The sequence below is a fragment of the Tupaia chinensis genome, unplaced genomic scaffold, assembly GCF_000334495.1.
Source record: "Tupaia chinensis unplaced genomic scaffold, TupChi_1.0 Scaffold000489_1, whole genome shotgun sequence".
Classification (NCBI taxonomy): domain Eukaryota; kingdom Metazoa; phylum Chordata; class Mammalia; order Scandentia; family Tupaiidae; genus Tupaia; species Tupaia belangeri.
In genome coordinates this window covers 3,267,164-3,284,525 of record NW_006160001.1, presented here as the reverse complement: position 1 = coordinate 3,284,525, position 17,362 = coordinate 3,267,164, and the positions used below count along the sequence as shown (strand labels likewise).

Genomic DNA, 17,362 nt, shown 5'->3' with positions numbered 1-17,362 from the left:
TCTAGGTGGTAGATGAGCCCATATGGTGGGCGGGGTCAGTGGCTGCCAGCCCATGTGTTTCTTTGCATCTGGAGTTAAGGCTAGAATCACTTCACATCTGTAGGGCCAGGGGCAAGACTAAACTGCTTGAGTCTGACCAAGCTTGTACCTGTACAACCCCTGGCAGTGTAGCCTGTGTGGTTCACTAGCCTGCACACATTTACAAAGCTTAGATGAGCCCATATGGTGGGCGGGGTCAGTGGCTGCCAGCCCATGTGTTTCTTTGCATCTGGAGTTAAGGCTAGAATCACTTCACATCTGTAGGGCCAGGGGCAAGACTAAACTGCTTGAGTCTGACCAAGCTTGTACCTGTACAACCCCTGGCAGTGTAGCCTGTGTGGTTCACTAGCCTGCACACATTTACAAAGCTGAAGGAAGGAGCTAGACCTGAACCTGGCTATAGCCTAGCAGGAGCTGTCCTAGCTGGCCTACAGAACCCAGACTCTGGGGCTAGAAAGTGGGCAGGGTCAGGTCGAGTCTGTTCCCCACCTGCAAAAGGGAAGATCCTTGGCACCCTCTTGTCAGCCTCCCTTCTCCACTGCTCTATTCCCACTTACTATCTAGAAGTCTGGAGAAGCTGCTCGGTAGAAGGCTACAGAGGAGGCAGGACACTGCTGCGGGTGTCCTGGGAGAGCAGGAAGGGGAGGTGGGCATGTAGTCCTGTTAGTCGCAGGGAGGGTGGATATCCTGTTCAGCTCCCAAGGTGGCAATGAGTGCCTGAGGTTTGGGTCAGAGTGGTTGGTAGGTCCAAGGTAAGCTCAAGGTCTGTGTCCTTCTCACTGTTCTGTGTCACTCTCAGCGTTCTTCTACAGCTGGGAAGCATTGGGGTTTGAGGTGGAAGCAGGGAGCTAGGAGCTGAAAGCTAGAAGCTTCAGAACAAAGTCCTGCTCACTTTCTCCCTGTGAAGGAGGCTTTGGTCATTTCCAGTTCCTCTCTAAGTTCGGAAAATAGACCTTTTCTTCTTTCTTTCTTCCACTTGAGACTTAGTGATCCAAAACTACCCACACTTCTTCTCTTGTGTTCTGTTGGTCTCCCCTCATGCCTGTGCTCCAAATGCAGCAATCTACCCAAATTTTTTGGACTTTCCTACCAGATATACCACAACAGGTATCCTTAGTTGGCCATTTTGCCCCTTCTCTTAAATTTAATTTTAATCAAGGCTGCATTAGATTATTACTTGGAGGTAATAAAATTAATGTCCACACTTCAAAGACAGACATCAGGCCTGCAAAGGACTTGCTGGAGGAGACATATCAGAGGCCCTATCCAAAGCCCACTTCTGAAGAATGTTCAGTTTTTATTTGGGTACTTGGCCTTTTCTACATGGCCTATATGACTCAACGAAAGCTGATAATACATCCCTAGCTTCCACAGAAAGCCCTAACTGAGCAGTAGCTAACATTAGCCCTCACCAAGGTGACTGATGACACACCATCTAAGAATGCAGCTACAGCTCGGCTGAGGCCAGCACAGTCCAGAAAGGGATGACAGCCCCAAGATCAAACAGCAGATCTCAGAACTAGTGGAGACTACCGAAGGAAACAGCCAAGAACTAACTTTTTCATGCTTCAAACCTACAGAAGCTCCCACAAAACATAAGTGATACCTCACAGAGAAATGCACTGAGCCGAGTTTAAATTTTCAATGCTTGTGCATATAGGGGGAAAGTAACAGGTAATTCTCTGGAATTAACTGTTATATTACACTACTCACTGCCACACAGGATGGGACTAACCTGGGAACCCAGATCAGAGACCTTACCTTTCAACAGAAAAAAAATTGTTCTGTCTAAGTTGATTATTGTAAAGAAACCCTGAAATTTATGAATTTATACAGCAGGTCTCCTTGGGAAAATGTCACTGTTATCAGTGTTGTAGTATAAATATTAGTATATTTAAGTTATTTAGCACAGCATGTAAATGACTAAGACATTTTCATACCTTCTGCATGACCTTCCTTGCCCACCTTAACTGCAAGATGTACCATTGTGCTACAGGAAAAGAGCATCGAGCTGCCCGGAAAAGCAAGAGAACACGCTGAAGGATTCCAGACACCTTCTGGCGATTATCTTTTTCAGCTTTTAAAAGAAGATCATCACCATCTTCCTGAGGAAAATAAAACAATCAATTTAAGTGGCTAGTAATAAGAAAATTTAAATGGTTAAAGGGAAAGTAAAGATAGTATAATGATATACGGAGCTTTCCAAGCTAGAACATTCCTAGAAATTTACAACAAAAACTTTTAGGCACAGCCTCTGAGAGTTTAGATATAGCTGTTTTCAATAGAAAGGAAATATTACTCTCTTCTCAAATAATGTAAAGAACTAAGTTGACCCTAGTCTCAAGTCATCCCCTAGAACAGCTGCTGGTCCCTCAAATGTCTATTTTTTAAAAAGTCTAAATATTGGGACCAGCAGTGAGCATAATGACTATGTCACTGAACTCCCACGTAGACGACCACAGTTCAAGTCCCGGACGCGGTGGCTTAAACTCACACCAAGCGTATGTGTGTGTGTACCCAAGATCCCGAGAGGAGAATGGAGAAGGGATTGCAGTGTGGCCATCCCCCCTGGGGGGTGATTTCTCGCTTTCTATCTCTCTGTCTCTCTCTTTCTGGTGAGTGCATGCACCCTATAGCAAAAACCTCTCAAAAAAAAAAAAAAAGTCTAAATATTGAGAAATATTTCTTAATTCTTCTATACTGTTTAAATAATTTTAACATTTATTGAATGCTTACTATATGGATCAGGTACCAAGCTAAAGCTTTTACAGGATATTTCATTTAGTTCTCACAATAATGCTATAAGAGATACTATCTTCATTTGCGTTTTACAGATGAAGAATCATAAACAGCAGTTTAATATATTATTTAAGTCCTGGCTCTATTGCCAGGTGATTACAGCAGCCAGATCTCACACAGTGGACTGCATGGTTAGAGTCCCAGACCTAATAGCTTAAAAAATACATCGGGTTGAGACCAGCAGTTGGCGTAATGGCTATGTCGCCGGACTCCATGCAGGCAACCGCAGTTCAAGTCTTGGACTCGGTGGCTTAAACTCACGCTGGGCATGTATGCATGTGTGCCCAAGATCCTGAGAGGAGAATGGAGGAGAAGGGATTACAGCATGGCCGTCCCCCATGAGGGGTGATTTCTTGCTTTCTGTCTCTCTGTCTCTGTCTTTCTGGTGAGAGCATGCACCCTATAGCAAAAACCAATCCAAAAAAAAATTAATTAAAAAAAAAAACATCAGGTGCATGTGTGTGTGTGCCCCAAATCCTGACAGGGTAAAGAAATGGAGGAAATGGGATTGTGGCATGACTATGCTTCTTCCTTTCTCTCTATCTCTCTGGTAAGCACATGGGCCTTCTGGCAAATTTTAAAAACAGAAAAGGAATATATTATATAAAAATATACAATTAGTAAACAGACAAACAGGGATCTGAAAGTTTGTCTTCGGAGCTTGCATTTTTGATGTACTAATTCTTATCAAATTAATGATTGCTCAAAGTAGACAAAAATCAAATTAATTTAAAAGACTAATTTAAATTAATTAAAAAGATAATGTAGGAAGCTTACTTCACTAAGAATAGCTGGCTGGGGACAATATAATGGAGGAGCTGGAAGATACAAGCCGACTGGAACTAAGCCCCACAGTCTCTTACTGAAGTCCTTTGCAGAGTTTATCAGAAGCTGAAATGTCTCTGAAAGAATATCTGCATCAGCCATAACTGCTGCTTTCAGGACTTCTTGCACTGAACAAAACAGCATGTTTGTATCTTCTTCTTCAATGGGATCTACCAAATACAAAATTTGGTAAAAAGAGTTAAAATTTATATTGAACTATTCATTCTATTTTTACAATATAAAATATCAATCTGAAAAAGTTAACTGTCACAAATGAACATATCAGTTGATATATAAAACATTCACATTTATAGACAGAAACATAAGGCATTCTGTTACATTAAGATTATAAGCAACCATCAGGAACCAGCAGTTAGCGTAATGGCTATGTCGCTGGACTCCCACATAGTCGACCGCAGTTCGCGTCTCGGACCCGGTGGCTTAAGTCTCACGCCGGGTGCGTGTGCGTGCCCAAGATCCCGAGAGGAGAATGGAGGAGAAGGGATTGCGGCGTGACCATCCCCCCTGGGGGGTGATTTCTCGCTTTCTGTCTCTGTGTCTCTCTCTGTCTGTCTGGCAAGCACACGCGCCCTATAGCGAAAACCTCTCAAAAAAAAAAAAAAAAAAAAAGAGATTATAAGCAACCAGAGCATGGGATTTTTTTTCCTCTAAGAATTATATGACATAGGTAGTAACAATGACACAGTAAAAATATTCTTGCTGGGCCAGCAAGTGGCATGGAAGTTAAGGTGCTGATCCCACACAGCCAGTTCTGTGGTTTGAAGGTTGGATCTAGCAGCTTGAAAATCACACTGGGCACATGTGTGTACATGGCCAAAACCCTGATAGGAGACTAGAGGAGAAGGGAATGCAAAGTGGCCACCCCTAACCCCCAGGAGGGGGTGATTTCTCACCCTCCCTCTCCTCTCCTGTCTCTCTCTAGCAAGTACACATGTCTTACAACAAAAACTAAGAAAAAATAAACAAACTCCTGTTTGCTACTGCCACTATCTCCAAGGCTGGGACTCACAGGCTCTCCAGACTTTGTGGGCCAGGCTTCTAGCTCTTTTCACTGCCGGTGGCCAACTAGGTGTAGGCAACCCCTACCTCCAGCAAAGTTGTACTGCATCATGAAAAACACTCACAGTCTATAACCCGGAGGCACATGGAGACACTGCTGATGATTACAGCCAAATAAATAAATAAATAAATAAATAAATAACATGGAGACTACTGTTATGCTCACCAAACCCTAAACAACATACCCAACCAATACTATAAGATACATTCTTCAGGAAAAAGTCTTTTTTTCAATAAAGACAAGCAAAAATTAAAAACAGCAGAAGAGACTGCCCTACCAGATGCACCAATATTAAAGCTGGGACACAAGAAACATGAAAAAGCAAGGAAGCATGACGCTTCCAAAATAACACAATACTCTTGTAGTAACAGATGCCAATAAAAAGGAAATCTTTGAAATGCCTGAAAAGGAATTTAAAAAAAAAAAAGGTCCTGAGTAAACTCAGTCAAGATGCGAAATAATATATGTGTACAGATAGACAATTTAAAGAAATAATGAAAAACTGCTATGATAAGAAAAAAAATTGTCAACATCAATAATCATCAGGGAAATGTAAAACACTATTTAGAGTGGTTATAATAAAAGGACAAAGAACAAAAGCTTCCAAGGACGCAGAAAAAAGGGAACCTGTATACACTGTTGGCAAGAGCATAATTAGTAAAATTACTATGGAAAACAGCATGGAGATTCCTCAAAAAACTAAGAATAGAACACTATATGACCCAGCAATCCCTACTACTGGGTATATACCCAGGAAAAGAAAATCAATATGTTGAAAATGTATCTGTGCTCCCATGTTTACCATAGTACTATTCACAATAACCAAGAAATGGAATCAAGCTAAACATTCATCAATAGATGAGTGGATTAAAAAATGTGGCAGATATACACAATGGACTGCTACTCTGCAGCAACATGGATGAGCCTGGAGAACATTATGTTATGTGAAACAGGTCAGGCACAGAAAGCAAATGACTGAATGGTCTGTCTCATATGTGGAAGCTAAAAAAACGGATCTCAAAGTAGAGAGCAGAGCAGTAGTTACTAGAAGCTGGCAAGGCAGATGGAGGGAGGAAATTGAGAGAGCCTGGTTAATGGATACACAATTACAGCAAGAAAAGAGGAATAAATTCTAGTGCAATAACACTGTAGAGTGTAGTGCATGGAACAACACTTGATATTGATTAACAGCTAAAAGAGAAAATTTTGAATATTCCCAACACAAAAAAATGATAAATGTTTAAGGTAATACATAATTATCCTGATTTAATCATTATACCTTGTATATAGTATGTCACACTATATCCCATAAATATGCACAGCTATTACTTATAAACAATAATAAAATATTCTTAGAATTTAGTCCTGAGTCAAAAAAAAAAGGTAACTGAAAAAATATTAATAGGAAAAAAAATGTAAAAAAAGACACCAAAATAATGTACATTATATGAAGGCAATGAGAGAGCAATTTCCCTTTTTTCCTTTTCTTATTAGATTTTAGCCATAGAGTACATGTACTCGCTGGAGAGAGACAGAGAGGGAAAATGAGAAATCACCCTCCCGAGGGGGATGACCACAACACAATCCTTTTTTTCCATTCTCTTCTCAGAATTTTGAGCACACACACACACACACACACACACACACACACACACACACCCTTAGTAGAATTTTCCAACAACCAGTTCCAGGACTCAAACTGCTGTTGGCTATGTGTGAGTCCAGTGCCTTAACCGTGCCACCTGCTGGCCCCAATTTTCTTAATAGTCCACGATACACTTTTATAATAAAAATGTTTAAAATGGTTTATGAAGTTAAGGAAGCAGAAAAATACAAAATAGTGGGACATACAGCATGGCTTCAACTTTGTAAATATCTGATAAATGTGGATGTGTTCCACAAGTTAAGATGTGAGGAGATACAGGTGGTAGAATTAGACTTAGGGTTTTTTCCTACTAGATATTTTAAGGATACTGTAAAGTACAGAATATAATATGACCAACACTCATGTATTGAATATTAGACACTCGACCTTGTCTAATATTAAGATTTTTGCCATATTCAATTTAATTTTTTAAAAATAAAAATAATACAGATACAGCTGAAATTCTTTGATTACCAACCATATCTCACTCCCTCAATCTCCAAAGTACCTGCTATTCACAATTTGGTATATAGTTGAATTTCTATTAGATATATATTCTGTCTTCCCATTCTGCATGCCACAAAGCTTAACTTTTCTTTCATATTTTGCAACTCTGTATCCCTCAATATAAAATCAAGCATCACAGAATGATGGGGATACGTTCTGAGAAATGCATCATTAGATAATTTCGTCACTGTGAGAACATCATAAAGTATACTTACACGAACATACATGGTACAGCCGACTACTCATCTAGGTTACAGGGCATGATCTTATCAGATCATCGTTGTATATGCCACCTGTTTTTGACTAAAAGCGATTATGTGGCACATGGCTGTATTTAATATGTTTATCTTTATCTCTCTATATGTGTATGTATCTATGTTTATCTTCTCTCTCTACATATTATATATATATATTATATATATGTGTGTGTACGTATATATGTTTATCTTTATCTCTCTACATATTATATATGTGTATGTATATGTGTCTGTGTATATATATGTATATAACATACCTTATGTATAAATTACTTAGATTGATTCAGTTTAACTACTAATTTGCTCTTAAACTGGTTTTATCATTTTATCTACTGAGTTTTGTTTTTAAATCGGGTTTGTGAGGTACAATTTCATACAATAAAATTCACCCTTTTTCAAGTATAGAGCTTAATGATTTTAACAAATCCATATAGGCCTACGAGAACATTTCTATCACTCCAAAAAGTTCCCTTACACTCCTCTGTAGTCAAATGGCCCCTTACTCCCGGGCAGCCAGTGATTCTGTTTCCTGTTCCTATGTTTTATTTCCTATAGAATCCCACCTGAATGGAGTCATCCAATGTGCAGTCTGTTTTTGACTTCTCTTCGAGTAATAGTTCTGTGAATCATCCATGTTGTCACATGTTATCAGGAGTCTGCTCCTCTTTATGAATTATTCATTACCACTATAGTACTACTTTTAAAAATATATTTACCAGCTGATAAATATCTGGATTATTTCATATTTCTAACTATTATGAAAAAGCTGCTGAAAACATTCATGTACGAAACTTATGTTTTTAATTCTCTTAGGTAATACCTAGGGGGATGGAATCATTTGAATTTTTATTAGCTCTTTGTTTCTGATTTCTGGCAATTTCCCTTGCTTTCTTTAACGTTTGCCCTGTAAATTGCTATTTTTGACATTTTAGCTAGGAATACATTTTTCTACGTATTTATTATGAAAGAGTTTTCAAATAATCTAAAGAAACATATTGTCAGAACTGGAAGTTCAGATTAGGGATTTTTCAGTCTCTTTTTTTTTTTTTTTTACAAATCTTTTCATGTAGTAACATTATCTTTCCATTAATTGATTTTAAAAAAAATGGACACAAAATTCTCAAAGAAGAGTTTATAGTAAGTTTTCCAAGTATCATGGATTCTTTCAGGAAAGAAAAGTTATGTTTTAGAAATCTAGAGTTATTCTCACTTATTTATGAAGTAAAGCGCTAATAAAAGCATAAGAGACCTGAGAGTAGCAGGTCATGTAGTGGTTAAGGCGCTGGACTCCCACATGGTTGACCACGGTTAAAGTCTTGGAGCCTGTGGCTTAAAACTCATGCTGGGTGCATGTGCGTTCATGCCCAAAATCCTGAGAGGAGAATGGAAGAGAAGGGACTGTGGCATGGCCATCACTGGGAATGATTTCTCTTTCATGACTTTGAAAGTTTTTTTTTTTTTTCCTTTTTTTGGAGAGGTTTTAGCTATAGGGAGTGTACTCACCAGAAAGACAGAGAGCCAGAAAGCAAGAAATCACCCCCCCAAGGGGGGATGGCCACGCTGCAATCCCTTCTCCTCCATTCTCCTCTTGGGATATTGGGCATGCACACACATGCGCCCAGCTGAATTTTAAGCCACCGGGTCTAAGACTCGAACTGTGGTCGACTATATGGAAGTCCAGCGACATAGCCATTATGCTAAATGCTGGTCCCCCCAAAATTTTGTTTTTAAAGAATTATTTAACTTTAAGGTTTATATTAACCTGATACACGTGCCAGACCTTATATAGTTAACTTACCTGTGAACTGTTTAAATTTTGAACCCATTTCATTTTTTGCCTGCAAAGAGGCTGGCTGACCTAAAAAGTACTGTAGTTTTTCCTGGAAAATCTTAGCTGGTACCATATTAAATGGTAGATTCAGAATTTTCTTCTTGTACCTAGAATGATATCAAGTGAAGGAAAATGAATCCACATTTTGAGAAAAAGAAGTTATTTCACACATCAAGAACTAAACATGAAATTTTTTTTCCATTACAACTTGTTTTTATTTTACATTTTTCCATAAACATTTACTTTACATAGCAAAGAATTTTAAACATGAAATTTTAAGTAGCAGTGAAATTCACCTTCTTTATTCATTCTATATTTAAAATTTTTTAAAAATCAAGGAAATATATTAAGGCCTTTCATGATTATGATCCTAATACGTTTACCCACTCTTTTGGTTAAAGAGTTTTTTAAATGATATATTTATTTCATTTTACTTATTGTTGTTATTATTGTTTTTTTAATTTTCTATAGTGTATATGGCCTCACCAAAGAGAGACAGAGAGAAAAACAAAGTTCTAAGAAAGCAGGCCACCAGGTCAAGGACTCGAAGCACAGTCAGCCATGTTGAAGTCCAGAGCCTTAGCCACCATGCCACCGACTGGCCCCTTTTTAAAGACTTTTTTGCCATAGGGCAAAACAAGTGTACTTGCCAGAGACAGAGAGAGGGAAACTGAGAAATCACACTTAGGTGGGATGGCCACGCCGCAATCTCTTTTCCATTTCTCCCTTCTTTTAGGATTTTGGACATGCACATACACATGCCCGGCATGTTTTTTAAGCTGCTAGGTCCAGGACTCTAACCATGCAGTCAGCCATGTGGGCTGCCTTAACCACTAAGCCTCTGGCTGACCCCAATTTTATCCCATTAGAAACTACTCAATTTGTCAAGATCCCAACTGTCTTTCAATGCCCATCTCAAGTGACAACTTCTATATAGAGTATTTCCTATCTTTTCCTCACTTACCGTCACTTTCCCCACCCTACTGGGGATTTTCTGGCAATTCTGGCAATTTTCTTATTGTGCTATGTAAATAATAACATTTTATCTTACTTTCTCTATTAAAGTATAAATGCCTTAAGCATAGAGAGCATATACCACTTAAGTTTATAACCACTAGAATACCTAGTATAGAGCTTAGTATATAGCAGTTACTAAATAAGTAAATACATGATGAATTATTATTTTTTTATTTTTGGAGAGGCTTTTGCTATAGGGCACATGCACTTGCCAGAAAGACAGACAGAGACAGAGAGATAGAAAGCAAGAAATCACTCCCCAGGGGGGATGGCCATGCCATAATCCCTTCTCCTCCATTCTCCTCTAAGAATTATGGGTACACACACACAAGCACCTAGCCTGAGTTAAGCCACCAGATCCGGGACTCGAACTGTGGTCAAATACATGGGAGTCCAGCGACATAGCCATTACACCAACTGCTGGTACCACATGATCAATTACTGTCTTGAAAAATATATAGAAAACCAAAGCAATGTCATAATATTCAGAAAAGTGATCAGAAATTAAACATCTTAAAAACTCAAATCCTATTTCAGCTAGATACTCTCTCATGCACAAGTGTGAGAGAATGCCATTGAACCTCTCTATACATTAACCACTAACTGGCTATTTAAATTAACATTAAATTGGGGTCAGCAGGTGGAGTGGTGATTGGGTGCTGGACTCCCATATGGCTGACCGCACACAGTTCAAGTCCTGGACCTGGTGGATTGCTTTTTCACTTTCCCTCGCTCTTTGTCTCTCTCTGATCAAATTTTAAAATATTAATAATAATAATGATAATAATAATGAATAAAACAATTATTTTTAAAAATTAAAAAAATAAAATTAATTAATTCATTGGCATTAATCTGAAAATTCAATTCCTTGGTCTCATAAGCCACACTGCAAGGGCTCAATATTTACTTAGGGCTAGTGGCTATCATATTCAACAGCATATACAGAACATTTCTACCACTGAAAAAAGTTCTTGGGCCCAACAAGTGGCATGGTGGTTAAGGGCACTGGGCTTCCACATAGCCGACCACAGTTTGAGTCCTGGACCCGGCAGCTTGCTTTCTCACTTTTTGCCTCTCTCTCACTCTGTCCCTCAAATTAAAATAAATAAATAAGCAAAGTTACATAAAATAATTCTTTAAAAGAAAAAAAAAGTTCTATTGGCCACTGCTGCACTAAGGACTTCACATAATATGTAAATACCAGCATTGAGGAAATATAAAATATTTTATATGACACTATTACATAAGTATCTTAAGTTTGCCTCAGTACATACCTCATGAAACTGCTATCATGTTTACAGAATAGCTGGAAGGCCACACCAATTGAAACACATGTCTTCCAGTCTCCAAGTTTATGTGCCAGCCATATAGCTTCTGGAACCAGGCCACCGATGAATAACAACTCAAGGGCATATTCAACTACCCACACGTTAGAGAGGTTCTGATCTCGCACAGCACTGGCCACCTTACAGTGCTGCAGAGGAATAAGTCGAAGGGACTGCTCTGTGGGTAAATTAAAGAAAAGTGAAGTGACAGGCACATCTGTCCAAACTCGAGCCTCTTTACATGGGTCTATTTCTCTCTTCATTTAGTATTCTCTACACAAAACCATAAAAGTCCTAAAAATAGTGCAAGATAAGAAACTGAGACAAATTTTCTAAGTGTCAGAATTTTACTTTTTTTTAGATTATTCAGGAAGACCACGTCGAGTACTGTCTATCTTCATCAGTAAAATAATAGGAATTTATGGACACAATTTGTTGTCAGGAACATTATTACCAAAAATAGGGAACACAAGCAATATAGGTTATGACAAAAAAAACAAGGGTTTGAGGACTAGCAGGTAGTGTGGTGGTTGAGATGCTGAATCTCACACGGCTGACTCCACAGTTCAAGTCCTGGACCCAGTGGATTGAAAATCACATTGGGTGTGTGTGCATGCATGCCCAAAGTCAAGAGGAGAGAAAATTGCTATATGGCTATCCCCCTGGGGGGTGTGATTTCTCACTTTTTCTCTCTCTCTGGCAAGAGCACATACTCTATGACAAAAATCTAAAATAAATAAATTAAAAAAAAGAAAGAGAGGACTTGAGGACCAGCAAAATTGCAGCAGTAGTTAAAGCAGTTGGATCCCAAATAGCCAACTAGGTGGTTCCAGTCCCTTCTTCTCCATTCCTGGGATCTTGGGCACACATACAAACACACCTGGCATGTATTTTAAGACACCAGGTCCAGGACTCGAACCACAGATGACTACGTGGGAGTCCAGTGACACAACCATTACGTCATTTGCTAGTCCCTCTTTCTGTCTTTCTCTGGCACATGCCCTCTGGTAAAATAAAATTTGTGTGTATATGTGTATATGTATATATACATAAAATAAATACATACATAAAATTATAAAATTTTTTTTAAATAAAAGGAACCACTAGAGAATTTTCCTTCTGATTCTGATCCTGCCCCCTGCATGTGGCTTTCCAGGGACTCAAAGTTCTTAACACCAGGTGAGACTAGAGAACATGGCAGCTGAAGCAGTCCAAGTGGACGAGGACAGTCCTTCTCTCCTACCCACATCCTGAGACAATCACAGAACATAAGAGCTGAACACAGAGTTCAAAATCCACGGTTCTGTGATTGATTACACTTGCTGACCACTTGTTGCTACCTCTACTGAACTCTCAATTACATTACAGCTTCTACTACTCTAACCTATGTGTGCTCTATAAATATATACCAGTTCATGTCATCTCTTGCTTAAAGTCCTCCAGTGGTTTCTCATTATACCTAAAATAAGATTCAGATTTCTTACTGTGACTTACAACTGGCTCCTTTTCTGACTGCATCTCAAACCATTTTCTACCTCATCCTCCAGTCTATAGTCACAATAGATTTTCAGTTTCTCAAAATACACCAAGCTTGTGTTGGGGCTCATACATAAATTCACATTCTATGTCCTCATGTGTCCAAGGTTGGCTCTTGTTATTAAAGTTCAGCTTTAATTTCACTTTGTCAGAGAGCCCCTCCCTGAATTCCCAATCTGAAATAGCCACACAGTCACACTGCAATACTTCAGCTCTCTCCAGAACATTATCACCACTTGATATATCTTGTTTATGTGTTCATTTGTTTAATTTTGTTTCAACCTATTAGATATAAACTTAATAAAACAACAGGTACTTTGTTTTGTTTATGACAGAATAAAACTCTTTTAAGTTTTAAAAAACAAATGCCTACAAGTGTTTTCATGCTATCAATTTTGTGTAGTACAAGCTAAGATATATATCACACCACTAACACTGCCTCGCACATCACAAGTGCTTAATAAAACTGGTACAGTAAATGGACAGTATAGAAAAGTATGCAGTACACGTGTATTTCCATGAGGGCAGGGCAGTTATTTAGCACAGGATTAGATGCATTTTGACCATGTTAATGATATTATTAAATAGACAAAGGTAATTGACCCACATACAATTATAACAGTAAATCCCCAAATAAAATTAAATTCGAAATTAGCAGACTCAAAATTTCTTACACTGCATTTTTTAGAAGTAAAGGTGACAGTTCTTTTACTTTAAAAATTAGAAGTTTATAAATACCACTTTGCCTACACTTTATGATTTTAAAAAAATCTATATTTGATAAAAGACAAATCCAAATTTGTTTTTCAGAGTCTTTCTCAGATTCTACTTGGTTCACAAATGATCCCTAAGAATCTCCTATGTGTTAGCATTTCGTTAGACTAGTACTGGTTCCATAAAAAAAATGCTCTAAATAATATGATTTTAAGTTATCACATTGTGTGCAAAAAGAAAGGTTAGAAAATAATTTGTTTACCATGTTACCTGTTGGAATATGGAGTGGAGGAAGAATATTCACATTGTGAGGTGGCAAAATGCAAAGTGGCTGATTGGTGAAGTAGGCGGCCATGAAACGAGCCATGGACTGGATAACCCTCACTGCTGCCTCAGGATGGACATTTCCAGTTATTCTAAAGTCACAATGAGACTTCTCGGGAACTACGGAACACAACAAATAAACAGAAAGGAGATTCCAGTCAAACTATCAAAAATAGTAATATTTAAATTCCCAACATTATACAAACAAATTATTTTTTTTATTTTGTCAAGAGTTTGTTTATTTATATAGCATAAAGATATTTTTGAGCTGGAAGCCAACTGATTTCAGACTATGAAAAGAATTTTCAGAAAACAAATATGCAAAGTCACATTTCCAGTTTCACAGAGGGGTTATTTAGGCAAACTTCGCCAACCACAATAGAAGATGGTGTATTAAATTACTGCTCTGGAGAAGGAATTTGCATTTACAGATCTCAGGCAGCCCTGGAACCTTGAATGCAGTGTGAGCTGAGGGCTTTCCCTGAGTAGCCTGCATCTTCATAACCCTCTCTGCTGACCCACTTAAAGTGTTTTTTCTCCAAACTGTAGAGAAAAGCAACAGGGTAGTGCATAGGAGACTTTCACCAGCTATATTTATATGTCCACTGGTATGTACGGCATCCCGAGCCTAGGGCCATGGCTGATTTTGTTCTCAACCATGCAGTGTTATCTACTGTAGAACAATGGATGAAAATCCCAAAGAGTCACAACTGAATTCCTAGTCCTTTAAGTACCATTTCAGAAGCTCAGAAGGGTTTTCATTTAGAGTCAGATACACGAACTCTCCTTGACCAACAGGATACTCTTTGTAGTACCCTCACATTGGTAAAGGGAGACCTGGTGTACACCAGAAAAAAATCAAAGAAGGGGACCAGCAATTGGCATAATGGCTATGTTGCTGGACTCCCATGGAGTTGACTGCGATTCAAGTCCCGGACCCAGTAGCTTAAACTCAGGTCAGGCGCGTGTGCATGCGTGCCCAAGATCCTGAGAGGAGAATGGAGGAGAAGTGATTGCAGCGTGGCCATCACCCCTGGGGGGTGATTTCTTGCCTTCTATCTCTCTCTCTCTCTCTCTATCTGTCTTTCTGGTGAACGCACATGCCCTATAGCAAAAACCTCTCCAAAAAAAAAAAGAAAATCAAAGAGGAAAGCCATGTCTCCTTAGATTGATTTGTTTCCTGTGCAGCCCTGTCATTCATTCATTCATTCATTCATTCATTGGAAACATACCATGTGCTGCCCCTAGGTGGAAACTATATACAGAGTAAATAGAAAATATATAACCCCTGCCCCAAGGCATAGCCTGTCTCTTCAAACATTCAAGTCTAGTGGAAATAACATATATTCAGATGTTTGGAAGGCTTTCTAAAAATGTAGCTCCTCAGATGAGAAGCGTTAGATGTTCTGGAGGAGCTAGGTCAATGACTCGGGTAGTTAGACCTGAGAGTTTATGCAAAAGGTACAAAAGCTTTTAAGGTATTATTTTTTTGTTTGTTTTTAAATTTCTTATATTATTATTTTTTAAAGAATTATTTATTTATTTTTAATTTAAAAAATTTTTAAATGAATTAATTTACATTCATTCAATGAGCATCATCCAAACATTATGTGATTTCCCATCCAGAATATACTGCATAGTGGCTTAATCATGTATGTTATCATTGTTAACATGTGTGTGTGTATACATATATATTTATATGTATGCATGTATATATATTTTCCCCCTATTTCTCACCCTCTGGCATTTCTCATCCTCCTCCCACACTAACTCTGGTGTCTACGGTTATTTTCCATTCCTTTTTTCCCCCCACATTTAATTGATTCACAAAATTTCTTAAATAATTAACTATTTTCAATAGCAAGTTCGGCTGATATATACAAATACAAATTATAATTTTAAAAATTTATTTTCTAAATGAACACTCAAGCCAAGTTATAATAGGTATCCATAGTTCTTGAAGACAATATTTTGTAATGAACATACTTAGGAACTGTCATGACTCTGAATTTAAAAACTGAGGAATCTAGGAATCTCTACAAAATAATTTAACTCTGATGAACCTACAAGCTTGGGATTTCATTATTTATTTTCCCTTTCTTTCCTTTCTTTCTCTTTTTCTTTTTTTTTTTTTTTTTTTTTTTATGAAAGAGAGAAAAGAAAAGGTAGACAGTCAGAGATGGGTATTTTTGACAGGGTATTGCCATGCCACAATCCTGCTGCAGCTTCCCAATCAGTGACTATAACAGGAGTGTACAATTGCATGTGGCATGTTCAGGTTAGCCCAGGAACTAAACCTAGACCTTCCAAGAAGCTTCCAGACTCCCAAGTGGTGGTGCTATCTGATATCTGTAGTTAGGCATTATTTTTTTGGGAGGGGATGAATAAGGCAGGGCTCACTACAAAGTCAAACTAAAAAAAAACAAAACAGGGTGGGACCAACAGGTGGAATGGTAGTTTAGTCACTGGACTCCCACATGATGGACCACAGTTTAAGTCCTGGACACAGTTGCTTGAAATTCACACTGGGCATGCCCAAAATTCAGGAGGAGAAGAGACTGCAGCAAGCCATCCCTCCTGGGGAGTGATTTCTCGCTTTCCGCATGATGAACGATCACGCCACAATCTGTTCTTCTCCATCTCTTCCTCCTTTCAGGACTATGGTCAAAAACACACATACTTACCCACTGTGTTTCTCAAGCCACCAGGTCCTGGACTTGAACATAGTAGATTATGTGAGATCCAGTTGCCTTAATCGTCAAGCCGTGGAGCTGGCCCAGTAGATTTTTAGAAAACATTTATTCATGGGCCAGCCAGCTCACATCGTGATTAAGGTGACTAAATCCCACATGACTGACTGCACAGTTCAGGTTCCTGATTCAAGGGCTTGAAAAACGTGCTGGGCATGTGTATATGCTGGGCACATGTGTGTACATACCTGAAATCCTGAGAGGAAAATATAGAAGGGAATACTGTGTGGCTATCTCCCTAGGAGGTGCTTTCTCACTTTCTCTCTCCAGCAAGTACATGAATCCCATAGCAAATTTTTTAAAAAGAATTTACTCACATTGGAAAACTTTTATCATAATATTAAATATTTTTTAATTGCAAAATAGAGGGACAACAGGTGGCATAATAGTTACATCGTTGAACTCCCACACAGTTGACCACAGTTCAAGTCCCAGACCCAGCAGCTTAAAACTCATACCAGGGGACCAGCAGATAGTGTAATGGCTACGTCACTGGACTCCCACGTTATCAACCACGGTTCAAGTCCCAGACCCAGTGGTTTAAACTCACGCCAAGCACGTGTGCGTGCATGTTCAAGATCCCAAGAGGAGAATGGAGGAGAAGGGACTGCGGTGTGGCCATCCCCCCTAGGGGGGGTGATTTCTCACTTTCTGTCTCTCTGTCTTTCTGGCGAGCGCACACGCCCTATAGCAAAAACCTCTCAAAAGAAAA

At 38.7% G+C, this 17,362-nt stretch overlaps 1 protein-coding gene across 1 annotated transcript in view; it reads right to left on the bottom strand.

Annotated features, from left to right (window-relative positions):
• The window catches only part of CPLANE1 (ciliogenesis and planar polarity effector complex subunit 1), a 182,135-nt gene that overhangs the window by 115,111 nt on the left and 49,662 nt on the right, over positions 1-17,362 (bottom strand). The window contains exons 15-19 of the mRNA XM_027774878.1: positions 13,847-14,020; positions 11,276-11,504; positions 8,952-9,091; positions 3,616-3,833; positions 1,980-2,144 (exon numbers count right to left, since the gene is read on the bottom strand). Of these exons, the coding sequence (XP_027630679.1) occupies positions 1,980-2,144; positions 3,616-3,833; positions 8,952-9,091; positions 11,276-11,504; positions 13,847-14,020 (926 nt within the window). The remainder of the gene's footprint in view (positions 1-1,979; positions 2,145-3,615; positions 3,834-8,951; positions 9,092-11,275; positions 11,505-13,846; positions 14,021-17,362) is intronic.